General features: G+C 36.9%; 1 protein-coding gene and 1 long non-coding RNA gene across 6 annotated transcripts; one reads left to right on the top strand and one right to left on the bottom strand.

Moving 5' to 3' along the window:
* The first annotated feature begins 73 nt into the window (after positions 1 to 73).
* Positions 74 to 20,477, top strand: LOC111322525 (G protein-coupled receptor 161B). Of its 5 annotated transcripts, XM_088731059.1 has the most exons (7): positions 74 to 1,010; positions 1,252 to 1,413; positions 2,187 to 2,433; positions 6,428 to 6,634; positions 8,971 to 9,007; positions 9,440 to 9,632; positions 18,709 to 20,477. In XM_088731059.1, the coding sequence occupies exon 7, from the start codon at positions 18,793 to 18,795 to the stop codon at positions 19,816 to 19,818; it is 1,026 nt and encodes a 341-aa protein (XP_088587185.1). In that variant the 5' UTR covers positions 74 to 1,010; positions 1,252 to 1,413; positions 2,187 to 2,433; positions 6,428 to 6,634; positions 8,971 to 9,007; positions 9,440 to 9,632; positions 18,709 to 18,792; the 3' UTR covers positions 19,819 to 20,477. The 5 variants fall into 5 exon arrangements, with proteins under 5 accessions (XP_088587185.1, XP_088587186.1, XP_022781368.1 ...); XM_088731060.1 differs by lacking the exons at positions 8,971 to 9,007; positions 9,440 to 9,632; XM_022925633.2 differs by lacking the exons at positions 6,428 to 6,634; positions 8,971 to 9,007; positions 9,440 to 9,632.
* Positions 3,639 to 6,049, bottom strand: LOC148725815 (uncharacterized). The gene is made up of 2 exons (XR_015990922.1): positions 5,968 to 6,049; positions 3,639 to 4,541 (listed from the first exon to the last, which is right to left on the bottom strand). It is a non-coding gene; the product is annotated as an uncharacterized LOC148725815 (long non-coding RNA).
* Positions 20,478 to 22,679: the final 2,202 nt, after the last annotated feature.

Here is a 22,679-nt window from a genome sequence, read left to right as displayed (position 1 = left end):
GAAAAAAGAAGAGGACAGTGCAGAGAAAAAGACTTTTTTTCTCTGCATTGTTGTAGTTGAACTGCGGGACAAGACCTGTATATTCTCCCCTAATTGGTGTCCCCAAATTAGTAAGGGATTTTGTTCCCTGGCTAGACGGTTTTTGACACTTTAATAAAGTTTCTACTACTACTACTACTACCCTCTGCGTTGCTTTTGCGCCCGTGTACGAACTTGGCGCCAGGAAAAGGCGATGTTACCTTTTTGAATAAGTTTGCAGTCATTTTTGTCGAAGCAACATGGTATGATAGATTTAGTGCTCTGAAACTCTTAATAAATAATTAAATTAATGTAATGATAAATGTCTTGACGCCCAGCTGTGTTTGACGTCATACTAACCGGTTGATTTTCGGATGTGACGGAAATGTAACTTCTCCACGCAATTTCAGTGCGGCAAGCAGGTGATGAAAATAAATCTCAATTTCTTTTGATCTTTTTGGTGCTTAAAATCTGCACGAATCTGCGAAAAATTGATCATGGCATTCCGCATTTCACTCTCATTTTATTTTAAAATATATTTCGTTCTTCATTTCACGACCTGATTCATGATCAAATACCATGCTTTTGAACACATCAGATAGAAAGTGAACTATAAATTGCCTACTATTGTTATAAAAATGTGGTTGTTTTCACCGTAGTCACGTTTGTGTAATTATATTTATCAATCAGACGGAAAATGAACAAACTTTCGTGATTTCAGTTGTGGTGCGACGACGACCAACAATTTGTACATCGAAGGTTCAGCAGATACATTTACAGTGGCATGAAGGGAGCAGAAATCAAACAAATGGAAAGCTGACGAAGAAAGGAAATGTTGAAGGTTTCCAGTTCTTGATCTGTTTATGGCATGTCAACTTACTAAGTCAAAAATTAAGAACGTGAGGTTTCCGGAGCTGGCCAAGGTTTTAAAGATGACGCGTGAGTTAAGCTTAAAACTGCTACATGGCGTGTGAATTTTACAGAAAGGCATGGTAAGTTAAGATTTGAAGTTTTTCCTTTTAAATTCGTGACCCGTGAAATACCCGTGAAAGTACACACGAGTGAATTTTCTCAATATTCTTGCGCGAAACCAAACTTTGCTACCTATTTTTCCTAGATTAGACGACATATCTTGCATTTCTTCTTTTTTTTTTTTTTTTTTTTTTTTTTTTTTTTTTTTTTTTTTCACTGAGTTGTCCTGTTCTGATCTTATTTCCATTTCTTTTTTTTAAGATAATTATTATGAAAGGAGGGAGAGGTTTAACAAGTTCTCCGGTTAGATCGATGTAAAGATCGACGTACTGATGCAAATGAAATGCCAAAGACGCCATGTTCCCGTCAAAATGTCACAGGAAGCCGTGCGTGGAACTACTAAACATTAGCATGGCGTGCATTGTGAGTAATATGAATTCATGACGTCAATGAGATAATATGCTCCGGGGAACATTCCGATTACGTCACGAAGATCTCGGCGAAAAAGATTATGAAGATATCGCTTCTTCGGTTTTGATTGCCTCAAAGAGAGTCACAACAGTAATCAACGATTGATTTTTGGTATTCCACTCGTAAATACTACAAACACTTCCTGAAGATTTACCTAGTAATATCTTTCCCGACTTTATCTGTTCCATGACTTGGGATAAATTGTTCTCTTCTTCGCTTATAAACCATCTAAATGTATATGATAAAGTTGAGCTTTCCATTGCTTTTTTCTTCAGGATTTTGGGCAGAGACTTTTCAATGCTCCATGCGATATGTTTAGAATGAAATATAAACCAAAAAAAAGCGAAACAAAACTCAGACATTTTTGACGTTTTAAAAGCTTACCTCGAACCGAAGTACGATCGAGCGCGTACAAAATTTATTTTATATTCTTTTTGAAGTGGTCTGTTAGAAACTAATTTAAATCTCCATACTGTAAAAACCGTTCAACTCAGAACATTCAGGCCTAAACTTATCGCTTTTGTTGTAACAACTGGGCAAATAAGATGGCTACAATTTAGGCAAGCCTATTGTTTCAATCTTTATTATGATAAAAGTTGTTTGCTGGCAGGAGGTGTGAACTTCCTCGATGTTACGGTTTTGTTATGCAAAATGATACTTCCACAAAAAAGCTTTTTGCGTTGATAATTAATCCCAAAATATTTTAATTTCTCTATTTATTCTAGAGTTACTTTCAGTCAGGCATCAAGGCTAATCAGAAGGCAGCTGGCACGAAACTCAGTGTATGTTTTGTCGCGAAGTACAGCCACTGCGACACGTGTAAATTGGCAAGAAATCTCAAAGTTTCCACTAAGGTGACTCACGCGAGATACTTCTTCAAAATATCGTTACATCTTGCTGACATTCACGACCAAAACGACTTATAATCTGGTTTTAGTCAGGTCGAAAAGGACGACAGGGCCCATGTGAAACGTAAGTACAAACCCACTTTATCACTGAATGTTTCTCGGTTTTGTTGTTGTTTTTTCTTTTTGTGAGAATTTCCGTTGTCAAATGGTTTGCTCAGAAACGAAGACGGCCTCCAAAAATTTTAACGCCTGACAATGACATTCAGTTAAAATTGCCCTGTTCTTCAAAACTGAGCATAGTTGTCTGAATAAATCAAAGACAAACCAGAAATTTCTCGTCACAACTGTACATAGTTGTCAGAAACACACTTAATTGTTGCATGACAAGTGCTGAAAACACCTTTAATGTTTTACGAAAAGAGGCAAATAAAATATGAGCCTATGTAATCCACAATCTAAAATTTTACTTCATCGTATCGATTATGAAAAAACAGACTGAAAATGTTTCAGTTCAAACTGAGGATTTGAATTGTTATTTGTATTTTGAAAGCTGTTCGATGAAAACAAACTGAACGCTTGTTCAAACTGAACAGACGGTTGTTAGAAATGACGAATTTTTTTGTTATGAAACTTCATAATGTGTTTGCAGGTGAGGTTAAAACATGAAAAAATCGAAAATACAGAATGTAGTAAAAATAAGGTATGCAATACATTGTCCCCTCTCTGGATAAGTCCCGTATATGTTTCCCGAGTTAAACAAATTTGTTTCGTTTTATACGCGCCTAATCTAACCTCTGGTCTGTACGTGTGACACTTTTTAAGAATTTGTATATCGCGTTCCTATTTTTTTTTTTTTTTTTTTTTTTAAATGCTGTGAATATGTTATTATACAGTGCGTCGCTAGGAAAAATTCAAATTGCTGTCACGCTAGAACTGGAAATATCCTGAGCCATGGTTTTCTGCCAAGTAACTTAAAAAAAAACGATTTTTCTTGGCTTCACGAAAACATTTACAGAACAAGGCCAGAGGTATTGTCATAACGCAACATACAGTGCTTATATCAACCTAAAGTGTTGATATAAATTGCAGTTACACGTACCAAGTTGTGGCAAGAGATTATAAACTGTGGAACTAAATTTGTTACTTTTCTCAACTTAGCCATCTACGATATTTTTTCACAATGAAGGGAAATATTGCTAATATGTTAAAGAGCGGTTTACTACCAACATTGAACATTTCCACTGAGTCTTAGCTTAGAATCACATCATTGAATAAAATCTCGCATTCTGATTGGTAAACGAAGCGAGGTCGAACGACGAGGCTTTAAAGTTATTGGCAATAGTTCTTTTAATCCCCCATCCGTGAACAATTTGATCAAGCGTAAAAGCTGTTTGTTTGTTTTCGACTGTCTCCTGAATAATGTTTGCACACCCTTTAAGAACTACTTCGAAAGACTGGTTCATTCTAAGGCCACTAGGAATAACGGTATATCAGTAAAATTACCCAAAGTACGTTTAGAATTTGGTAAAAAGAGCTTCTATTACCAAGGAGCAAAGACTTTCAACAACCTGCCTGCTGAACTAAGGTCGTTAGATTCGAGACTGAAATTTAAGAACAAATTGCGAGATTATTTTAGTTAAAAATTCGATCTAAACGTGGTTATAGGTATCCTTTTTCAGAGCATTTTATTTTATTGTATGCTTTTTCTAGACCTTAAGATCAATGATTATATCTTGTTAAGTTTTATTTTATTTATTTATTTATTATTTTGACAGGACCCCAAGGACAACAGTGTTACACACTGATGGGTTTTCAATCCTGTATAAAAAAATTCGTTATTATTATTAGGTATTTAGCGTGGAATTGCGAGTTGAAAACGAGGCTAAGTGAAATTGTTTCGCATTTACGTATGCACAGCAACTATAAGTAACGCTGTTTTCTTTTTTTCTCGTATTTTTATTCAGTTGTGCGATTCAAGGAAAATCCACTACTTGAATCGTGAATTCCGCGTTAAATTGCACTTGAAAACCGATATCGCACGAATCGCGAAGCGAGATCGTAGTTGACATGATAGTTGACATCGTAGTTGACATCGTAGTTGACATGATAGTTGACATGATAGTTGACATCGTAGTTGACATGATAGTTGACATCGTAGTTGACATCGTAGTTGACATGAAGATGGTAGTTGACATGGTTACAACAAAACATTTCCAGCCACTGCAGCTCAATCTATTGGAGGAAATTATGATCCGAAAATTAAACATAGTCGCGGACAACTGTGTGTCGCGAAGCGATTCGTGCGACATCGGTTTTCGCGTGCAATTTAACGCGACAAAGGAATTCCGCATTAAAATGGGGAATTCCCTTGTCAAGTAATTAATTTTCCTATGATATTTGGAATTTAAAAGCCACAACCTGTAGAGGAGATTTTTTGAAGTATTTTTTTTTCAACCCCGATGCTCTGCATGAAATAGTGGTTAAAATTTTGCAGTGCTCTTGAAAATCGCGAGAAAAACTTCAAACAGATCCACGAGACTCATCGTTAGAAAACGCATTCCTCATATCAGCAAAAATCGTAGTTGACATGGTTACAACAAAACATTTCCAGCCACCGCAGCGCAATCTATTGGAGGAAATTATGATCCGAAAATTAAACATATTCACAGACAACTGTGTATGCATTGACACAGCCATAACAGATACTCTAATTATACACAAATGTCTATTCTTTTTTTACCAATTTTAAATTGCATTTTCTCTACTGTAAACAACAACTTGGAATTATTTTGGGACGTGTTTATCTTTCCTGTGAAGATTTATCGTAACTGCTTCAAAATTTTTTAAATCGTTTTAAGTGATTGAAAGTTGTAGCCGCTATCGTGGAGAAAGCTTTACAACTCAAGCTTAAAATTACTTTGGGAACAACACAGATGAGTGAGATCATTTTGTTGGATCCGCTCAAACTGTTACTTTTTTTCGTATTAGTGGCGTTCTCTTGGGGCCTTCCTTCGATATTCGGGCTGATTTTTGTCTTATATCTGATGAAATAAAGCCTGGTTTCATTAGCGACGCAAGCACAAGCGTTAGGTTTATATGCCAAATGCAAACGAAAGTCGAAAAGCACAAGCACAAGCGTTAGGTTTATATGCCAAATGCAAATGAACGTCGAAAAGCACAAGCACAAGCATTAGGTTTATATGCCAAATGCAAATGAACGTCGAAAAGCACAAGCACAAGCGTTAGGTTTATATGCCAAATGCAAACGAACGTCGAAAAGCGCAAGCACAAGCGTTAGGTTTATATGCCAAATGCAAACGAACGTCGAAAGGCACAAGCACAAGCACCAGCACGGGATAAGGGAAAAATTTTGATCCTTGAGCTTGTGCTTGCGCTTGTGTTTGTGCTTGCATCGAGGCCGTTTTCATGGTGTTGTTTCATGGTGTTGTTGTTTTTCAACAGCTGTTGTTTTTGCGTTTGTGCTTGCTTCGTTAGAGAAAACCAAGCTTAAGGGTCGCATAATGTTGCTTACACAATTTGAAGAGCCTTGTTCATTTCCAAGAAGTCACGACAACAGAGCACCCGAGAGGGTGCTTTACTGGGAATACTTCGAAAAAATTAACCCCACATTGCAACCCGAAAAACACATTAATCCCACCTGTTAAATCTCTCTAAAAACCACGAACCGATTAGATTTCATAACAATATATCCTGAGAATGTCGGCAACTGTTGTTTTTCATTTGCAAATAGATTTAACTCTTGAGAATGCAAATTGTTAATGTTGCTTCAGGGCTTTGAATTTGTTAAACAAAGCTTTTGGACTTAAACCACATTTTCCCTTTTTCTGTCAAATCCTTTAAAATAAAACCATTAGTGTGAGCAGTTAAGTCTTGTTGTTACAATACTTCCATCGTTCTTGGAATATTTCGTGACCCGATGTGTAGTGTGTAGTGTAGGTCGAAAACAACAAACAACTTCGGCGGAGGAACAAGGCGGCAATTTCCAATTAAGGTTGCGATTTACAAATCGTCCGTCATGAATAATAGAAATGACAAAATAAAATACTAAAACTGTCAATTTAAAAATTTTATTGTTATTGTTTTTTCGCTTTCAATAGCGGAGAGATCTTCGACAGGGTGATTTTATTGATTGAAATCGTTCAACCTTAGAATCAGATCGAACGCAAATGGAAAGGACAGGGGAAAAATACCCAACTGGTTTGTAGAGGAAATATTTCGAGAAATTTCCTGCTTTGAAAACAACAGTTCTGCCAGCGCACGAAGATTGGGAAATTGATATTAAAGTTCGGTTCAGGCATTTTCAGGTGAGTTGCCTATTTTTTAACGTGAGTTAGTCTAAAAATGACAGAGGGAGTTTTAAACTGAAATTCGAAAGAACTTCAGGTCTGAGGTTCGATTCCTCAAGGGAACTCAGAAATTTTTCTTTGACCTACGCTCGGGACAAGACGAAAATATATCTCAATTTCTTTGGCTGTTCTTTTAATTACGGGTTCACTGAATAAGCCATGAAGATTTAAGTGTTTCAAAAAACGAGAAACAAGGATACTTGACGAACACCCAGCTGGATATTGTTGAAGGGCATGCATATCACTATTCCGATTAAATTTATTGTACCTTCCCTACATAAGCCGTGTGTTTTAAAAGGAATAAAGGAAGTCTCCCAATCTTTAATTTTCTTTGCTCATTACGTTGATTTGTCTAAGTTTGCTTCAGAAAAACTAGGAATTATCAACGCTTATGCTGTTATTATTATGACAAAAAACAGCCGAGTTAGTATAAATTTCACGAATGCTTCATTTTGTTTAAAAAAGGGGAGCCTGACATAAACACAATCTAAAATTTCAAAGTTTCAGTCTAAATCTGAGGTTTTGGCGTCTGGAAGAGCCGTCCAGAAAGTCAAAGAATTCAAGAAAATGTCCTTTAGCGGTCGTGACTTCTCATCGACCGACATAATTCTAACGACATAATTCAAGGGAGTAAATTAAGTTTTTCTCGATTGGTAGCTACTAAAATATACACAAGGATTAATTCACGTATATGCAGTCTTCCTGTTGCTGAATGAAGAGGAATATACAGACTACATGTGTAAAATTAATGTGGTTGAAGGAAACTTTTTTTTATGAATTTCCGACAAAAGATGATTTACACGTGAAACGATTAAAATTTTCGAATGAGACCAAACTGCCATCGAAGCAGCTAGAAAATTGAATGTACAGTCCGTGTACTACGTAATAGATGTTTTTAAAGCATTTCATTCAACAAAGTTATTTCTAAATGGCTTACCTTAGTCGTTACTTATTAAGTTATCCGCTTTGTTTTTATACAATAGTTTGCCACTGGAGTGCTTACACATCGAAAAACTCTATCAACTTTTCTTTCAATGTACACAGAAAGCTTTGAATGGTTCTGCATTGCGTCAGTCTTACTCAAGTCTTAGTTCTAAAGATAATGGCTCTCGACGTCGAAAAAAATCATTCAAGATCAAGCAGCCAAATCTTCGTACTTGCCCCCCTACTTAGCCCTCTCCTCTCCACTCCCAATTTCCTCTGTCCCCCTCCACTCCCACCTACTCCTCTCCCCCTCAAACCCACTTGCTCCTCTCCCCTCCACTCTCACTCCCACCCACCCCTCTTTCCCATTTCCCTTCCATTCCCACTCCCCCTCTCCCTTTATTCCCACTCACTCCTCTCCCCCTCCCACTTGCCCCTCTCCCGCGAAAAAACGCGGAACTCTGGGCAATGTCTAAAAAAGACTTTAAACGTTTTGATGTTGAACTTGAAATTCCCTCTGAAAGTAACAAACGAACAAATCATTAGCTTATCGCAGATAATGAACTGAGAAAATTGTGAGTATCACGTTTTTACAACCTATTGAAAGTTCTTTCAGACGGTATTTTGACAATAACTCGAGAAGATAATGAAGGATTTTCAGATCAGAAGCAAAAAGGTAACTTTCTGTTAAATGGTTTTCCGCAACGCAAACAAGAATTTATAATAGCCCCCACTCTGATTTCGTCATCGATGTTTGGTCTGGTGGCAATCTGGTGGCAATCTGTTGGCAATAACTACGTCGGGCACGCAAATAAAAGGGGTCAACTCAAAAATCCAATTTCAACCGAGAATTGGATTCACGTTAGGCTGATAAAGTCAAATCTATTTTTGACGTGGGCGTAAAACAGGCCCCCAAAGATGATTTGAATAAGTTCTTTGTTCAGTTTTATTTTGGTATTACGTCACTCCGAATCTTTGATCATGGAAAACACCTTCCGCGGTATCTAACGCGGCTTCGTTTATGTCTATCTTTTTTTTTTTTTTCTCAGCACGAAGCAAAGCTGTCAACATATATTCCTTTTTTCTCTTTGCATTAATCGCATGTCAAATTATAATGACTAATGTGTAGGTGTTGTAAACGCTTTAGTTTTGGGAAAACCATGCTTTCTGATGAATTTTACCCTGTCGACCGGAATCAGAAAGTCTTGTTTGTAGATATGTTTAACTAAAGGCAAGTAAAATAGAAATGAGAGTTTTAAGTTATTATTTGCATTCGATTCAAGTTCGACAGGTTGTACATTAATGAAGCACAAGGCCTGCGTAATTACAGCAGTAATACAAAGGGCTAAGGATTCTATTTGTTTTCACAGGGAAATGCTGTTGAACCACATTGACACATCTTTAATGGTAACCCCCTTTTAGCTATTTTTGATGCCATTTTCTCTTGAATAGTTAGGCTTTCCTATGATAAAAATTCCCTTCGTTATATGATTTTTTTGTGTGGAAGAAAACTCAACCAAAAACACCCATGAAAAGGGGTGTATTTTTTGTCGTCTTCTATGTGTTCCATACCGTTTTCATTCAACATTATCTCCCGCAATATTTTCTCGCTTCAATTTTATCGAAAACTGCAGCCTTGCAACAACTTTTCGTGACTTCCTAAGAAGTGCAGTATTAATTTGCTGAATTAAAATCGGGCAGGTTCTCATTAAAAAGCATTATTGTGGCTCTAATTGGGAGCATTCACCATTCTCCTAAAGATCACAGTGTCACCTCGAGATTGAAAAAGAAAAACATGTTCTATTATTAACAATGACAGGGTTTTCGTGTTAATAACAGATATTTGAAGGTTTGACGTCAAAACCCAAAGAACGAGGCAAACATCATTCAAATAAGGTTGTCGGCTGAAAGAAATCTCAATCACTTCGTTCACGAGATACTGAAGTCACCCAAGCGATCTGGCAGCCGAAATTTGAAACATCAATTCGTAAGTGAGATCAGTTGCTTCAAGACATACATATCAGCTCTAAAAGTTTGTCAGCTCGTTTTAATTGTACGTTATAACGTACGTCTGATTTTGCTAGTGTGTCAATATTTTTTGTAGAGAACTTTCTGAAGCCAAATACTGAAATGTGCTTTCTTTATAGATAGTAAATACGGTGTTTTTTATTCTCACGGGCCAAAAGGTCTGGCCCCAGTTGTGCGAAGGGTGGATAACACCATTCACTGGTTAAATTTCTGTCCGGTGGATAGCGCAATACGTTTTGGTAAAACTTGTGCGTTGGATAGCGATTTATCCGTTGAATAGCGTTATCCGCTTTTTGAGCAACCAGGCCCTGAATAAGAAAGCTTCCTGGCATATTTAGAAATGTCTTCCAAAAAAAGTCGCGTATGTTATACAAAGGAAAACTACTGCGATGATCATTCATATATCTGAGAATCAAAGCTCTCTCACTTATATACTTTCTAAATAAGAAAAAAAAAAAAAAAAAGAAAGGAGATTACTCGGGAAAAAAGTTTTCATCGTAAACGTTGTCGCTGAGCTGAAAGATATATCATGCTTTATCAACGCTTTCTTATTATGAAAGAAGAATTTCAAGACGTCCTGAAGAAAACTTTTCACTGACAAATAACAGAACATAGATATACTTTTGAAAATCCACTCAATTTTATACGTATACGTGTCAAGAAAGTTAAAGGAGAAAACAATTCAAGGAAAACTAAAATACTAAACAAAAAAATATCAATTTAAAGACGAAAGACGCGAAGGTAGAGCCAATAATTTTATATCTTTTGGGGAAAACCTTTCTTTACGTGGGTATGATTGCTTTTCCGAAAATATATTTCCGTGACAAATTTAGAGCAAAATAATGAAAAATTGACAACCCATTTGTTTATGAGGAAGTTAAACCTAATGGTTTCATTGGTGTCTTTTTCATTATAGTAAAGTGGTGTAAATAATTTCGGCAGACAAAAACTACTTTGTTTGTCATATTTCTTTTAAGACGAACCTTACCGGAAAAAAAGCCGCTTACACTACGAATTTGTGTATGTGTGTGTGTGTGTGTGTGTGTGTGTGTATGTGTGTTTTGTTTTTGATTTTTTTTTTCACTGCAACTAAGTTCCTAGTGCGGAAACGTACATAAAAACTCACCTAAATTTTCCACAGGCATTAGCTATAAGTTTAAAACTAACACATGATTTACTAGTAGATTTTTGTCAACATACCGCAAAGCGTTCTCTTTTTGTATCGGCTCTAAAACGTTTGATACCTGAAACACTTGTACTCTGAAAGTACAAATGTTTGACATACGGAATTTAATGGAAGTACCGGTTTCCTGAAGACAATAGTTGGTCACGTTTTGTAAACTTTTTCACGTTTATCAAAAATTCTCGATAGTCTGTGATATATATATGTAGAATCATACTACGATATGAGGTTAACTTGGCCCTGGCAATGAGCTTTTAAGTTTGATAAATTTCTGTGCATGATTTCTATTATACATTGTTTTCTTACACAATAAATTGGCTTGTCACTACAAAGAAAAAAAAAGGCTTTCATGATTTTGATGAAATATGAGCTGGTTTCAAATTGTGTGGGATGTAACCTTGACAGTTTAATGTGTGTACTTGATTACAGCCGTTAATTTTAGCTCTGCGAAAAGACTTAAATTTTTAAGTTTTTATTTTAGTATGTTGCGTTCAATTTCACAAGATGTTTAAAAGCGCACTTGTGTGTAGTTTTCAAGTTGAAAATTTCTCTTCAATTCTCTGGAGAAACTTTAAGAGAATAATTAAATTACTGGATCAATTCTTTCACCGCGCAAATGTTGTTTGTAAAACGTCGTAAAGAAACAATTGAAATACTACTATATGGTGGGACTTTCTCCGTAACAACAGCGCTAAGTTAGAGGTTTATAGATTATACTGCACAGAAAAGTATTGGAGAAGCTTTTGAAAGGGCATCATTCATTTTCATAAAAAAATAAATACACCGCATACTCAGAGCACTTTCAGTTTTCACTTTCGCGTGATAAATTAAAAGAGCGATGGCAACATACCAAAACAAATAATAAATATTTAATGTGACTAAGAATGACGTAAAATAATCCAAGCACGCACAGGTGGGTTCAAGACGGAACACGAACACGAGAAATCATGAAAGCGGATTTAACTTCAGCACGTGAATTCAAAAGATCGAATTTAATCTGATTCAGGTTTTAAAGTGAGCGGCGTTTGTTTTCGAATTGTTCTCTTTTAAATATTGTTTATGAAACAATATCAGGTTTTTGCTACAGAGTCCAATCTTGACAGGCGATATTGGTTTCCACAAAACACGGGTAAATTCATTGCAGAAATGTTTTGAATGAATACCAAAGGACCAATATCGCATCTACGACTTTGCATGAGGAACGCCGCTCAATCGAATTCGATCGGGAATAATTTTGAGAATTAGTAAACAGAGACCGAGGCGTCTTAATGTCAACTGGAAACTCTTGAATTTGCTTACGGGATGGAACAGTTTAAATGAAAGCCCTAAGAGGTACATTAAATCGCACATTTTATTCGCATTTTAAAATCAGCTCTCTTCAGTCAACAGAAGCATGTATACTCCAAGGACATTTGATCGCCTAACATGTAATTAACAATTAGAAACGCCCTAATAAGAACTTGCCGTATCTGCAAAAGGCGACCAAAGTATGTGCGTGTGTTAGTCACACAATTTTCATTAATAAACCACAGGCAACAGTTCAAAATAGCTAGATATTAAACTCTGCCAATTGTTGGCGCATAAGAACATTAAGAAATCGAAAGACCAGGGTTGTAGCCAGATTTCAGGACAAGACGAGGCAAGTTTCGAGCGCCGAAGGCGCGAGCCGCTAGAGGGGTCAGGGGGCATGCCCCCCCAAAAAACTTTGAAATCTAGAGGTTTAGAAATGCTCTTTTAAGGATTTTCCGTGGAATTTTTCTTCAGAAAAGTCAATCTTTAAGAAAAAAATTAAATAAGGCCAAAATTAAGACGAGGCAATTGCTTCGTCTTGCCTCATGCTAGCTACGGCCCTGAAGACCGACAGGAAACTGAAATGCAACACGGATAACTCTTCTCCACCCATTTATAATTGCTTTTGTACATTTTGCCTCTGAATTCAGGTAACGATCGGTAGAAACGCGGCTAAGTCAGATTCTGTTCCACGACTGCTTTACCTGCAAGTGGCTCGATGACAATTTTCATCCTTGCCAACGGGATTTCGATTTCATCTGTGACTCATAGCTCAACAGTCGTACAGTAAAATGGAATCTATTTCTAATGATTTTAAAATGTAATCATTCTTGCCATCTTGATCTTAAAATTATGATTCGATCAGTCTGTATAGTTTTGGAGACATTTTAGTTTATATGAATATCTAATACAACCGAATATTAAAAAAAATCGAAAAGTTGATATGTTTCGTTCAATCATTACCTGTTTTAGGATAATTCCAAGATTCGTATAAAAATACTTTTTCATTTCCCTGAGTTTCATTCACCACTTATAGGAAGGAAAACAACATTTACAGCATTAAGAATAGCGCATGCGTCAACGATGCTATCACTAAGGCCACAGAACATCTATTTGTTTTGCGAAATTTAGCCAGTAGAGACACATTAACTAACAGCTTCAGAGCAGATTAAAAGAGATACCTTTTTTGTATTCCACTGCAGTTTACTAATGGGTTACGGCAATGGGAATTTAAAGTCTTACTTCTCCGCACGTACTGAAACGATAATAACTTGATAATCGCAAATTATTTTCCCAAAAATCTCCATTGCATTAGTCATAAAGCCCTGTCAAAGAAGATTGCAAGCTAGAAATTTCTTAAGCTTTGTTCACAGTAAATCGTGATTTATCCCAAACGGAAAAAGTAATGTGGGGTCTTAATCTAGAATCTTAATCCTTTACATAGCGAGCGTTGGAGTGAATTATGATCTGTAAAACCTGTTTATAACCATCGTGCGCCCTAACTAGCATTCTAATTTCCAGTCTTTCAGTACATTAACAAACCATTTTAACAAAAGCATCAGTTCAGCCCGTTTTAATGACAAAATCCTTGCAACTGGTCTGATATAAATATATTCTTTGTTGACCTGAAGAAAGTTCAAGATAGAAAGGGGTTCTTTTCCAAGTGCATTCGTTACATAATGTTTTTATTTCTTCTCCCTGCCAAGAATTAGACATGACGTAATTTATTTCTCCTCTCGCTTCCTGCAAACCGGTATTTCCCTTAAAAAGAACCAATCATGTACAAGTACATTTTACTTTACAGATTACCCATGAGCGAAAGCACTGTATTTAACCGGATATGTTCGACATACGTAGTCCGATTTAGTTATTCACAAGCTCCGAGGGTCTTAAAATGACAATCCATTATGTTAAGGAGGCACTGGCTAATTGAAATACCAGGTGAAAGCCAAGAGCGAATCGAGCTTCGACGAAGGATTTTTCATTGCGGAGGAAATTTTCGATCTAAAACTGACTTTTGCAAGTTCGAAGCCTGACTCGGTAAGAATACTTTGAAGCAGTTAATTTATTATTTAGGGTTGATTTCTAATTACTTGAGAAGTCTTGCCTAAAGTTGCTATTGCGTTCAGCGCATACATTTGCTTTGGAAAGAGTCTTAAATATTTCAATCTGAGTAGAATCAGCTCGTTCGCCAAACAAATCGATGGGGTGAGTACCTCAGCCTTTTTTCAGTAAATTTTTTCAGCATCTCTTGGTGTTATTATTTCTTAATTTCGTGTTACGTCCAAAGATTAGCTTCCCTCGGGAATAAACGCCTCCGAGAATTACAGGTTTATTCTACCGAATACTGATGAGGGCAATTAATTTTCATCGGTATCTACTTTTTCGCGGGGCGACAATTTTTTCACCTTCCTACAAATTATGTGGTGTCTGAAAAAAATTAATTTGAATTTATTCTACGATCATTGTGTTTTTGTATTTTGCATTTAATTCAGCGAAAAAATTACAGTGGTAAACACCTCCGAATCGAAAAGGAACGGGAAATAGAGCCTGGCTGGCAATAAGCCAAAACGACCAGAACAGATCCATTGCAATTTTGCCGATCGAACTTCGATAGATACATTTTTATTCTAGAAAGAATAGGTTATCAGATCTCAGCTGTATTTGTTCCCTAACACCTGGTGTTTTGGGAGAAAGTAAAGACCATTTTGTTTACTTATTACACCACAAGAAGTCGTTGTCATTCATAAGGCTGAAAATCGGTGTCTGAAGTGAAGTGACAAAATTTAAGTCACTGTGAACCTAAGTTGCATTTACAAAACTTCATGCAGAGTAAAAAAAAAAAAAAAAAGAAAACAGAAAAAAAAAACAGCACTTCGTTTCAATTTCAGTTGCTATCCATAAAGCTTGTTTTACATAATTAAGTTTGCAATGTCTACTTTTGAATATTTAATCTTTACTTTCCCGTTGATCGATTTCGAACTCAGCTATCTATTCTTTTCTTCCTACTTCTGTGAACGAAATTCGGTTGATTTAGTTCTTGTTCAAATACCTAGTCTCTCCGGAACGATTTATTAAGAAAACACTCTTGAAAATGCACCGAAATATAATAAATAACTTTCAGTTGGAGTGTCATATATCTCTATTAATAAACAACGCTCCAATATGATTTCATTAGGTGGAAAGGAATGGCCTGTGCTCTGAAAAGCGTTTTATTTCTTCTCCTTGACGAGCGTTCACCTATCATGACGATTCAATATAGTATCTTGAACTTTATGTCCACTGCGGCGCAATGATAATTGTTTTTAAATGTTATTTCCATAAGTTAATTTTTGGGGAGGTTGACAACACGAAGTATTGTAAGAATGCGTAAAAAAATGCCAGTTAACTTCTCTCTTTCTCTTTTCCGTTTTCTTTATCAATCTCCCGAAATAAGGATTCCAACTGGAAGCTATTGGCACAACTTAAGGGCGATTTTTTCTCGTTAGCTACATGCACTAAACAAATACTATTAAATAAAATTCAGTGAAATTAAACAAGCATACTATAAAATAATCATGATAACGGCTCTTTTAGGCAAATATACACTAATGTTACCACTGATAATAAGTTAAATTCCTATTCAAACTGTTTAGTCGCTGACTTTCGGGAAGGATTTGCCTCATTTTGGAATATTGTAGTCTTTTTCTGGTAGGATAAAAAAAAATGGTTCATAAATAATGAAAGGCCGATTAATTAAAAAAATACTTTGTGGGTTTTTCCAAATATTGACTCATTTTTGAAGGCTGACGAGGTAGTTCAATGGCTTAAACAGGAATTATTAAAATATCATAAAACAAAACAAAGAAAAGGGGTTTTTATGGTGAAGAAATGATATGGTTCCTTCGCTGGTAGAATAGCACCAAGAATGTGTAAATTTTTAAACTCTTTACACGAACGCAAACACATAGGCAAAGTTTGTTAAGCACTTTTGATAGACAAGTTGAAAAAGAAACCACGGGTTAAATATTCCTCTTCATTCAGCGGATTTCTTTTTAACTTACTGAAAAGTCAGTGTGATAAACATTTGCTGTCCCCTTCAATCAGAGGATTTAACCGCCAAGCCTTTAATTATAGCAAGCGGGTGCTTTTGTCAATTCTATCTGCAGTTCCTCTGTTCATAGCTCAGCGCACAAAAACAAAAAAAACCTTCAGCTACATAGGCCTTTTAACACTCATACCACTGCGATAAACATGGTTTTGCAATAATGCGATAGCCATTAGAATACAAAATTTAACAAAGGAGACTCCATTTCTCATAGGGGTCGAAATTGGAACTCAGACGGTTTCGTGTTAATGCAACATTTTAATCTATTGTCAATTTACATTAGCGGCGGCGAGTAGAAGGAAAAAGTAGACCTTTTTGTTCCTCAGCAGAAAAACTTCTCGAAGACTGAAAAAATATATCTCCAACTGTTTAATCGCTTATCTTTAAGTCTGACTTTTCGACATTTCTGCTCTATATTTAGGTCGTTGCATACATACGAGGCTAACAATCGTTAAAAGTGACAGGTGCTGATGAAGAGACTAACTTAATTAGTATTCAATAGCATTTCGTGTGAAATCGTAAATATCAACTGTTTAAGGATCATTGAACCCTGCAGGTCAAATTTCATTGATTTCTGTAGGGAGGTTTTCCAGACCGGATCGGCGTTTCCAAATCAGAAATATTGTTAAAATTCATCAGTGAAAATAACCAGAATCTCACATAAAAGCGTGCTAATATTTGTACTTCAGAGAGATATGCCGTCTATAGGTTAGCAACAGTCACGTTTTTATGTTAAGCAAATACATTCTGGACGCTGGTTATAATGAAGGAAGTGCCTGCAGCGGCTTTGATTAATAGACAAAACGAATAAAGAATAATACTGAATTCGTGGGGGGGGGGGGGGAGGGGGGAAGCATTGCGACAATATTAAAAAAAAAAGAAAAAAAAAACCATTACTAACAACCAAGTGATCGGAAGAGTAAAATTACTATTTTAATTCTCTTAAGACGAGATAAACTGAAATAAGATTTTGTTAAAAAAAAAAAATCGCTGAAACAAGAGAGCTGTGGTATTCAGTCAGCAAGCAGCTTGAGAAATCAGAGGAATTTTAGAGTTTTATCTTGTGAGGCAAGTTTAGTTTAGAGACATTAGATAATAAAGTAGGCTAAGACGTGAAATTGAAGAGAATCTATTCTTTTGTTACGTAATGTCCACCTTCCATGGAAGAAAGCCAGTGAATTTTAGACCACAGGCCAAAGGTGGGCTAAAGGCTTTGTAACTACCACCAAGTAACTAACTGTATTTCAAGACTGCGCTCACAAAAACTAACATTTTAAGAAAATCGCTTTTTGTCATAACAGAATTGTCAGGAGGAAATTCTCAGAACTGAACCCTCCCATCGCGTATGCATCATTCTCCCTCATAAGCGTAATTTTTTCGAGCTCGTGTGAAACTTCTCGAGAAATCATATTATCTTGGAAATTTGGTCATATATTTCCGTTTGAAGGTGCCTTTGTGAAAAAAATCAAACCGTGGGAGAATTGCATGGAATCTTTGATGGCAACTAAAATATGGCATGAAGAATGAGTTTTGTCATGTAAAAGTGTTCACTATTTTGGCACAATAAGCTCATTACACGTTATTCTTTGCGACACCGAAACACACATTTATAATTAATAAGAGCTTTTCTCAAACTGGTCACCATCCAACAAATAATTTACTTTTTAAATCATCTACCTCTCTTTGGCTGTTGAAGAGGCATCTAGCCGTCTGTTTCAAATCCCGTGGATTTCTCTTCCAGAGGGTCAGCTCTTTCTGTCGACTGTTGTTCCTTAGCACTACGAAAAGAATGCGCATTTGAATGGCTCAATTAATAATTTTAGCTTTTGACTTTACAAAACTGACCCAATTTGTTTTAACTAAGCCAGTGCACGCACTGCCGGCAATGTTCTTTCATGAGGCAAAAAGTTATAAAGATATCGTATGAATCGCCTGCGTAGTTGTAGGTTAAAAGCGAAGGGCTTGTAGGATAAACCACCTCCACTAACTTTTATTTCATCAGAGTTACTAGAGGGGACCCTCTACTACTAAGCAGAAGAAGAAGAAATTCTCTGCCAAACTTCGACATCTCACCCACAGAGATTCGATGGCTTGTAAAGAACGCTTAACAGCTAAACTGATGCATTCTAAGCGTAACTATGATTTCATCGAGTGCCAAAAAACTACTAGCTACATAAGTCATATTTCAAAGGAGATGGTAAAGGGTTCTGTCCTCGTGTACCGGTTCACGAGAGCCAATACAAAAGACCAAACAATACACAATAGCTAACCGATGACTCCTAAACAAAGAAAGAACAATGGTAATTCCCTTGTGAACCGGTACACCAGGACAGAACCTGGTAAAGTTTCCTTTGACAGTCCCGAGAGATTTTACAATTAGAAATTCTAATTATCAACTTGTCCTGTTTATGTATTCTTTATTTCCGTCGTTCGCGTTCTTATTCAGATCTGCTCAAATGCGGAACATTGACAATTCAATTTAACAGCGATAGTTAGTTGAGAACTGTTTTCTGTTACCAGGTCTCCAAGCTTTTAAAGAGAGGAAGGATTCAGTAATATCAAAAGACACTGACTGATGAAGGGAAGCTAGAAAAAATTATCACCATGGCTGTGGGTTTAGTTGTGGTAATAGTGTTCATGATTGTGTTTACTGTGATTGGGAACACTACAATCTGCTACATTATCTACAGAGTAAGGCGTCTTCATTCCCCTTCCTGCATTTTCCTAGTGAATTTGGCCATCAATGACATTCTGGTGGCATTATTTCTTCTACCTTTCAGCATCGCGACCACTGCAAGTAATTACATCGTCGTGAGTGAAACTGGCTGCGACATTATTGGGTTCTTCCAACATGCCACAAGCGCAGTCTCAGTTTTGACGCTTCTGTCTGTTAGTATGGACAGATATCTAGCCATACTGACTCCTCTGAAATACAAAGGCTGGGTGACCCGTAATCGGACTGTTTTGTGTATATTTGTCATCTGGTTTTATGCGTTGCTATCGGCGTGTTATCCTCTTCTGGGATGGAGCCGTTATGACGCTTTCCCTGGACAGTGGCTTTGCGAATCCGATTACCACATATCCGTCAGTTTTACTTACTTCAAAATGACTACAATCTACTTTATGCCACTGGTTTCTATCATTTTTATTTACATCAGTATATTACGAGTAGCCTTACGTCATTCGAAACAAATCGCCCGCGAAGTGAAGGCATTGCGTCAAAGGGAAATGGCTGCAGTACTTGAACCTGAACTTAGTGCGCAAGTGTCAGCGGCAGTCATATCGGGACAATATTGCATGCGCAAGCCGCATTCTGCCCTAAGAGCGGATATCAAGACAGCTTTGACATTGGCCTCCATCGTCGGAGTGCTGTTTATCGCCTGGACACCATATATAGTAGTGAATCTGTGGTCTTCGCATTCAGGGAATTATGGGACAGAATTACTACAGTCCATTGTCTCTGGACTTTATTACTCCACAGGAGTTATAAATCCTTATTTATACGGGTATTTGAACAGGATTATAAAAAGAGAATTTAAACTTTTTTGGACAAATACTCGTAGGTCTATTTCTCAGATAAGAGCAAACAAAATCCAACACGTGGAAATAGCACCACGAAAGTCGTCCTAATCGGAAGACATCTTTATCCTGTTCAGAAAAATTCCACATCAGATTTCACGTTTGTTTCATGCTCCAGCGCGCGTCCATCGAGACACAAAGCCCTTGGAGAGCACTCAAGAAGCTCGTATTTTTCTTGGCTTCGTATTATCTCTCTTGCTCTTCAAACTCCCCGTATCTCGATGAACGCACGCTAAAGTATGAAGTACTTATTTTACATTATTTTCAACGCAGTAATTTAAGTGTTTTAAACAAAGAAATTCCCCATGCACATTTCGCTTCAATGCGGACGTACGCTTTATCAACGGGCGCAAAAGAAATATGAAGCACGCCGTTCGGATGAATAAAGAAAACTTTTCAAAAATTAAGACTCCTTATTTTTCGGTGGACAAGCTTTCCCTCGACAAGTCTCCTTGCTCAAAGTCCGAGAAGCCGGACCTGCCAAGAAAGTACTTGTCATGTTGTAAATTTCAATTTCCAGGAAAATTTGTTTCAAAGGAAACCTTGTCGGCTTGAGAGGAATAAATGCGCTATAGTGCACATAAACTTGTGAGAGTCTGTGTAAGATCAAGTAATAGACCTAAATTATTAGTTAAAATGGTGAGAACAAAGTTTCCTACTTATAATGATCTGTACTCAGTGCTCTAATAAATGTAAAGTAACTCACTAAGTATACTCAAAATACCTTTATATATATTTCCTTTCCCCTTTGAGAGTCCTCAGTCGCCCACATAAGCAATTTTTTATGAAAAGACTGTGTTTCAATCATGTTCTAATATCGTTCGTTTTAGTTAGTTATCCCGAAAGTAGTATAGTGTACTCCTCTTCTCTTATCCTAAATTTAAAGCTTACCCCTGTTCCAGTCCCCAGCTCTCCTACACATATTGAAAACAGCTTCTACAAAGTATAATTCAAGCACATTTTTAGCCCGCAGAGCAGGTGTAATTTTGACAAGCAAGTGCTCTGTATTTTCTTAGCGAAAATTATGGTCGTCATCTTTGATTGCAATGGAAGCGGAAGGCTTGGGAAAGGAAAAAATTATACTAAGGGGGTAAGCGACGGTGAAAAATGGAGGGAGGTGGGGTGGGGGAGTGAATATTTCCGCCCCTTTCCCCCTATCGTCGACTCTAACTTCAAATTAAACATGGCCGGTTGAAGGCAGTCGCGCGCTTCTTAACGTTAACTTGCCCAAATAAGAGGCCTGCACTGCAAGTTAGCAAATTTTTTACTCCATTTTTCTCACTTTTTTTTTCATCTTTTCAATTTGGTTTTCATCAGTCTGAACGACTTCAATTCTCATTTTGGAGCTTTTATAATTATTTGATTATCCTTCAAGATTGAAACTTAAGAGTTCCGTACTTAAATGGTATGGACCTAACACATTCAATTAAAAAAAATGAGATTGAAGAAATAAAATCGTTCTTGGCTAAAGCGCTTTTGTTTTTCGAAATGAACGTTCAGATTAATCCTGAGATTTATAACTGGTACCCCTTCTTCTCACTAAGGAGGGTAATCCTACCCCCCCCCCCTCCCGGCCCGAATTAGGACGCTTTTCATTTGTCGAGAAAATTCAAAGCGACGGGGGATTTCCCTGTTTTCAAACTTCCCATAGACATGTAACGGTATTTTGAACTGAGTTGACTGGGGTGCAAGTTGGTCTTAAAGCATGCGCTTGATTTGAAATCACTAGTACGATGTTTTGTTTTAGTGTTGCTTTGTCGTTAGACGGGAAAAAGAGGCGATTGCATCGGCGATTGGGCAGCTGAGAGCCAATTAGATTACAAGGATCATCAGTTGTGTTTTCATAATGGATGAAATAAATCCGAAAAGCGCGAGATGGACTAAACTTAACCGTTATATAAGCACTTAGCGCGCGAACACGCGAAAACTACCATGGCAACAGGAGAAGCTAGTGTTTGTGTACCGGTAAAAATCAGTAAGAATCGTTTGCACCATGCCAATGAGGAACTTTTTGTCATAAATAAATCCTTCTAGAAACTGGGACTAAAATACTACGCCAGGGTACTTTATCCGGAAAAGTTGCCGTTGGTCAAGATTATCCGCGGAATTTGAGATACGCGTAGCTCTAAGAACGAGTCAGAAATACGACAGAATAACAACAAGCTGTATATACTCTTGCACAACATCTGAAACTCTTACCTTTTCAGCTTGAACAAAATATGAAGTAAAGGCGCTGAAACCGCAGACTTACTCTCCATGTTTTAAGAAAACTTTTCTTTAACATACCCCAGTTTGTTTCATTCTGCAAAATTGTCGAAGTGAAAGCTCAACGTCACACTTATAGTTCATGACGCGCTGTGCGCGTGCTTGTCGCATTTAGTCCACTTTTTTGAAAAATAACCACTTCCTGTTGCGTCTGCAGTAAGACGGAACTCATTATGGTCATCACTCTTAATTTATTTAACTCTTCGCAATTCCTATCACCTCGTCGATTGATTAATCAGCTGAACTGTGAAAAGAAGATATCCAATGCATATAATTTGCTTCCTTTAGGTTCCTAACCACTAGCCGATAGTTTTAAGTCGCTTCTCCCCTAACCCATTTTCCCAAAAGAAGTTGATTTCGAGCTATTGCAAATTTTGTCGAGTATAGGTAAAATTTATGTGACTAAAGGAAACATTTTTTTAAATGCACGATTCGTATTTGACTCAGGCTGCATGATGGTTTTTTATTGTGTGGAATTTCCACTATTTGCGACTCATTTATTATTGTGTCTTCATGTTCAATTTACGAAGACAAATCTTGTGAGACCCGCGTGGTTCACTTTGAATCTCATGACGAGAGAATTTCGTTTCAAAATCCGGATCTAGAAGGAACAATTAAAACGATCGCTGCCTGAAAGACAACTTCAA

The sequence above is a fragment of the Stylophora pistillata genome, chromosome 8 (assembly GCF_964205215.1).
Source record: "Stylophora pistillata chromosome 8, jaStyPist1.2, whole genome shotgun sequence".
NCBI classification, from domain to species: domain Eukaryota; kingdom Metazoa; phylum Cnidaria; class Anthozoa; order Scleractinia; family Pocilloporidae; genus Stylophora; species Stylophora pistillata.
Note: the sequence above shows the minus strand (reverse complement) of the source record. Positions and strands in the feature narration are given on the sequence as shown.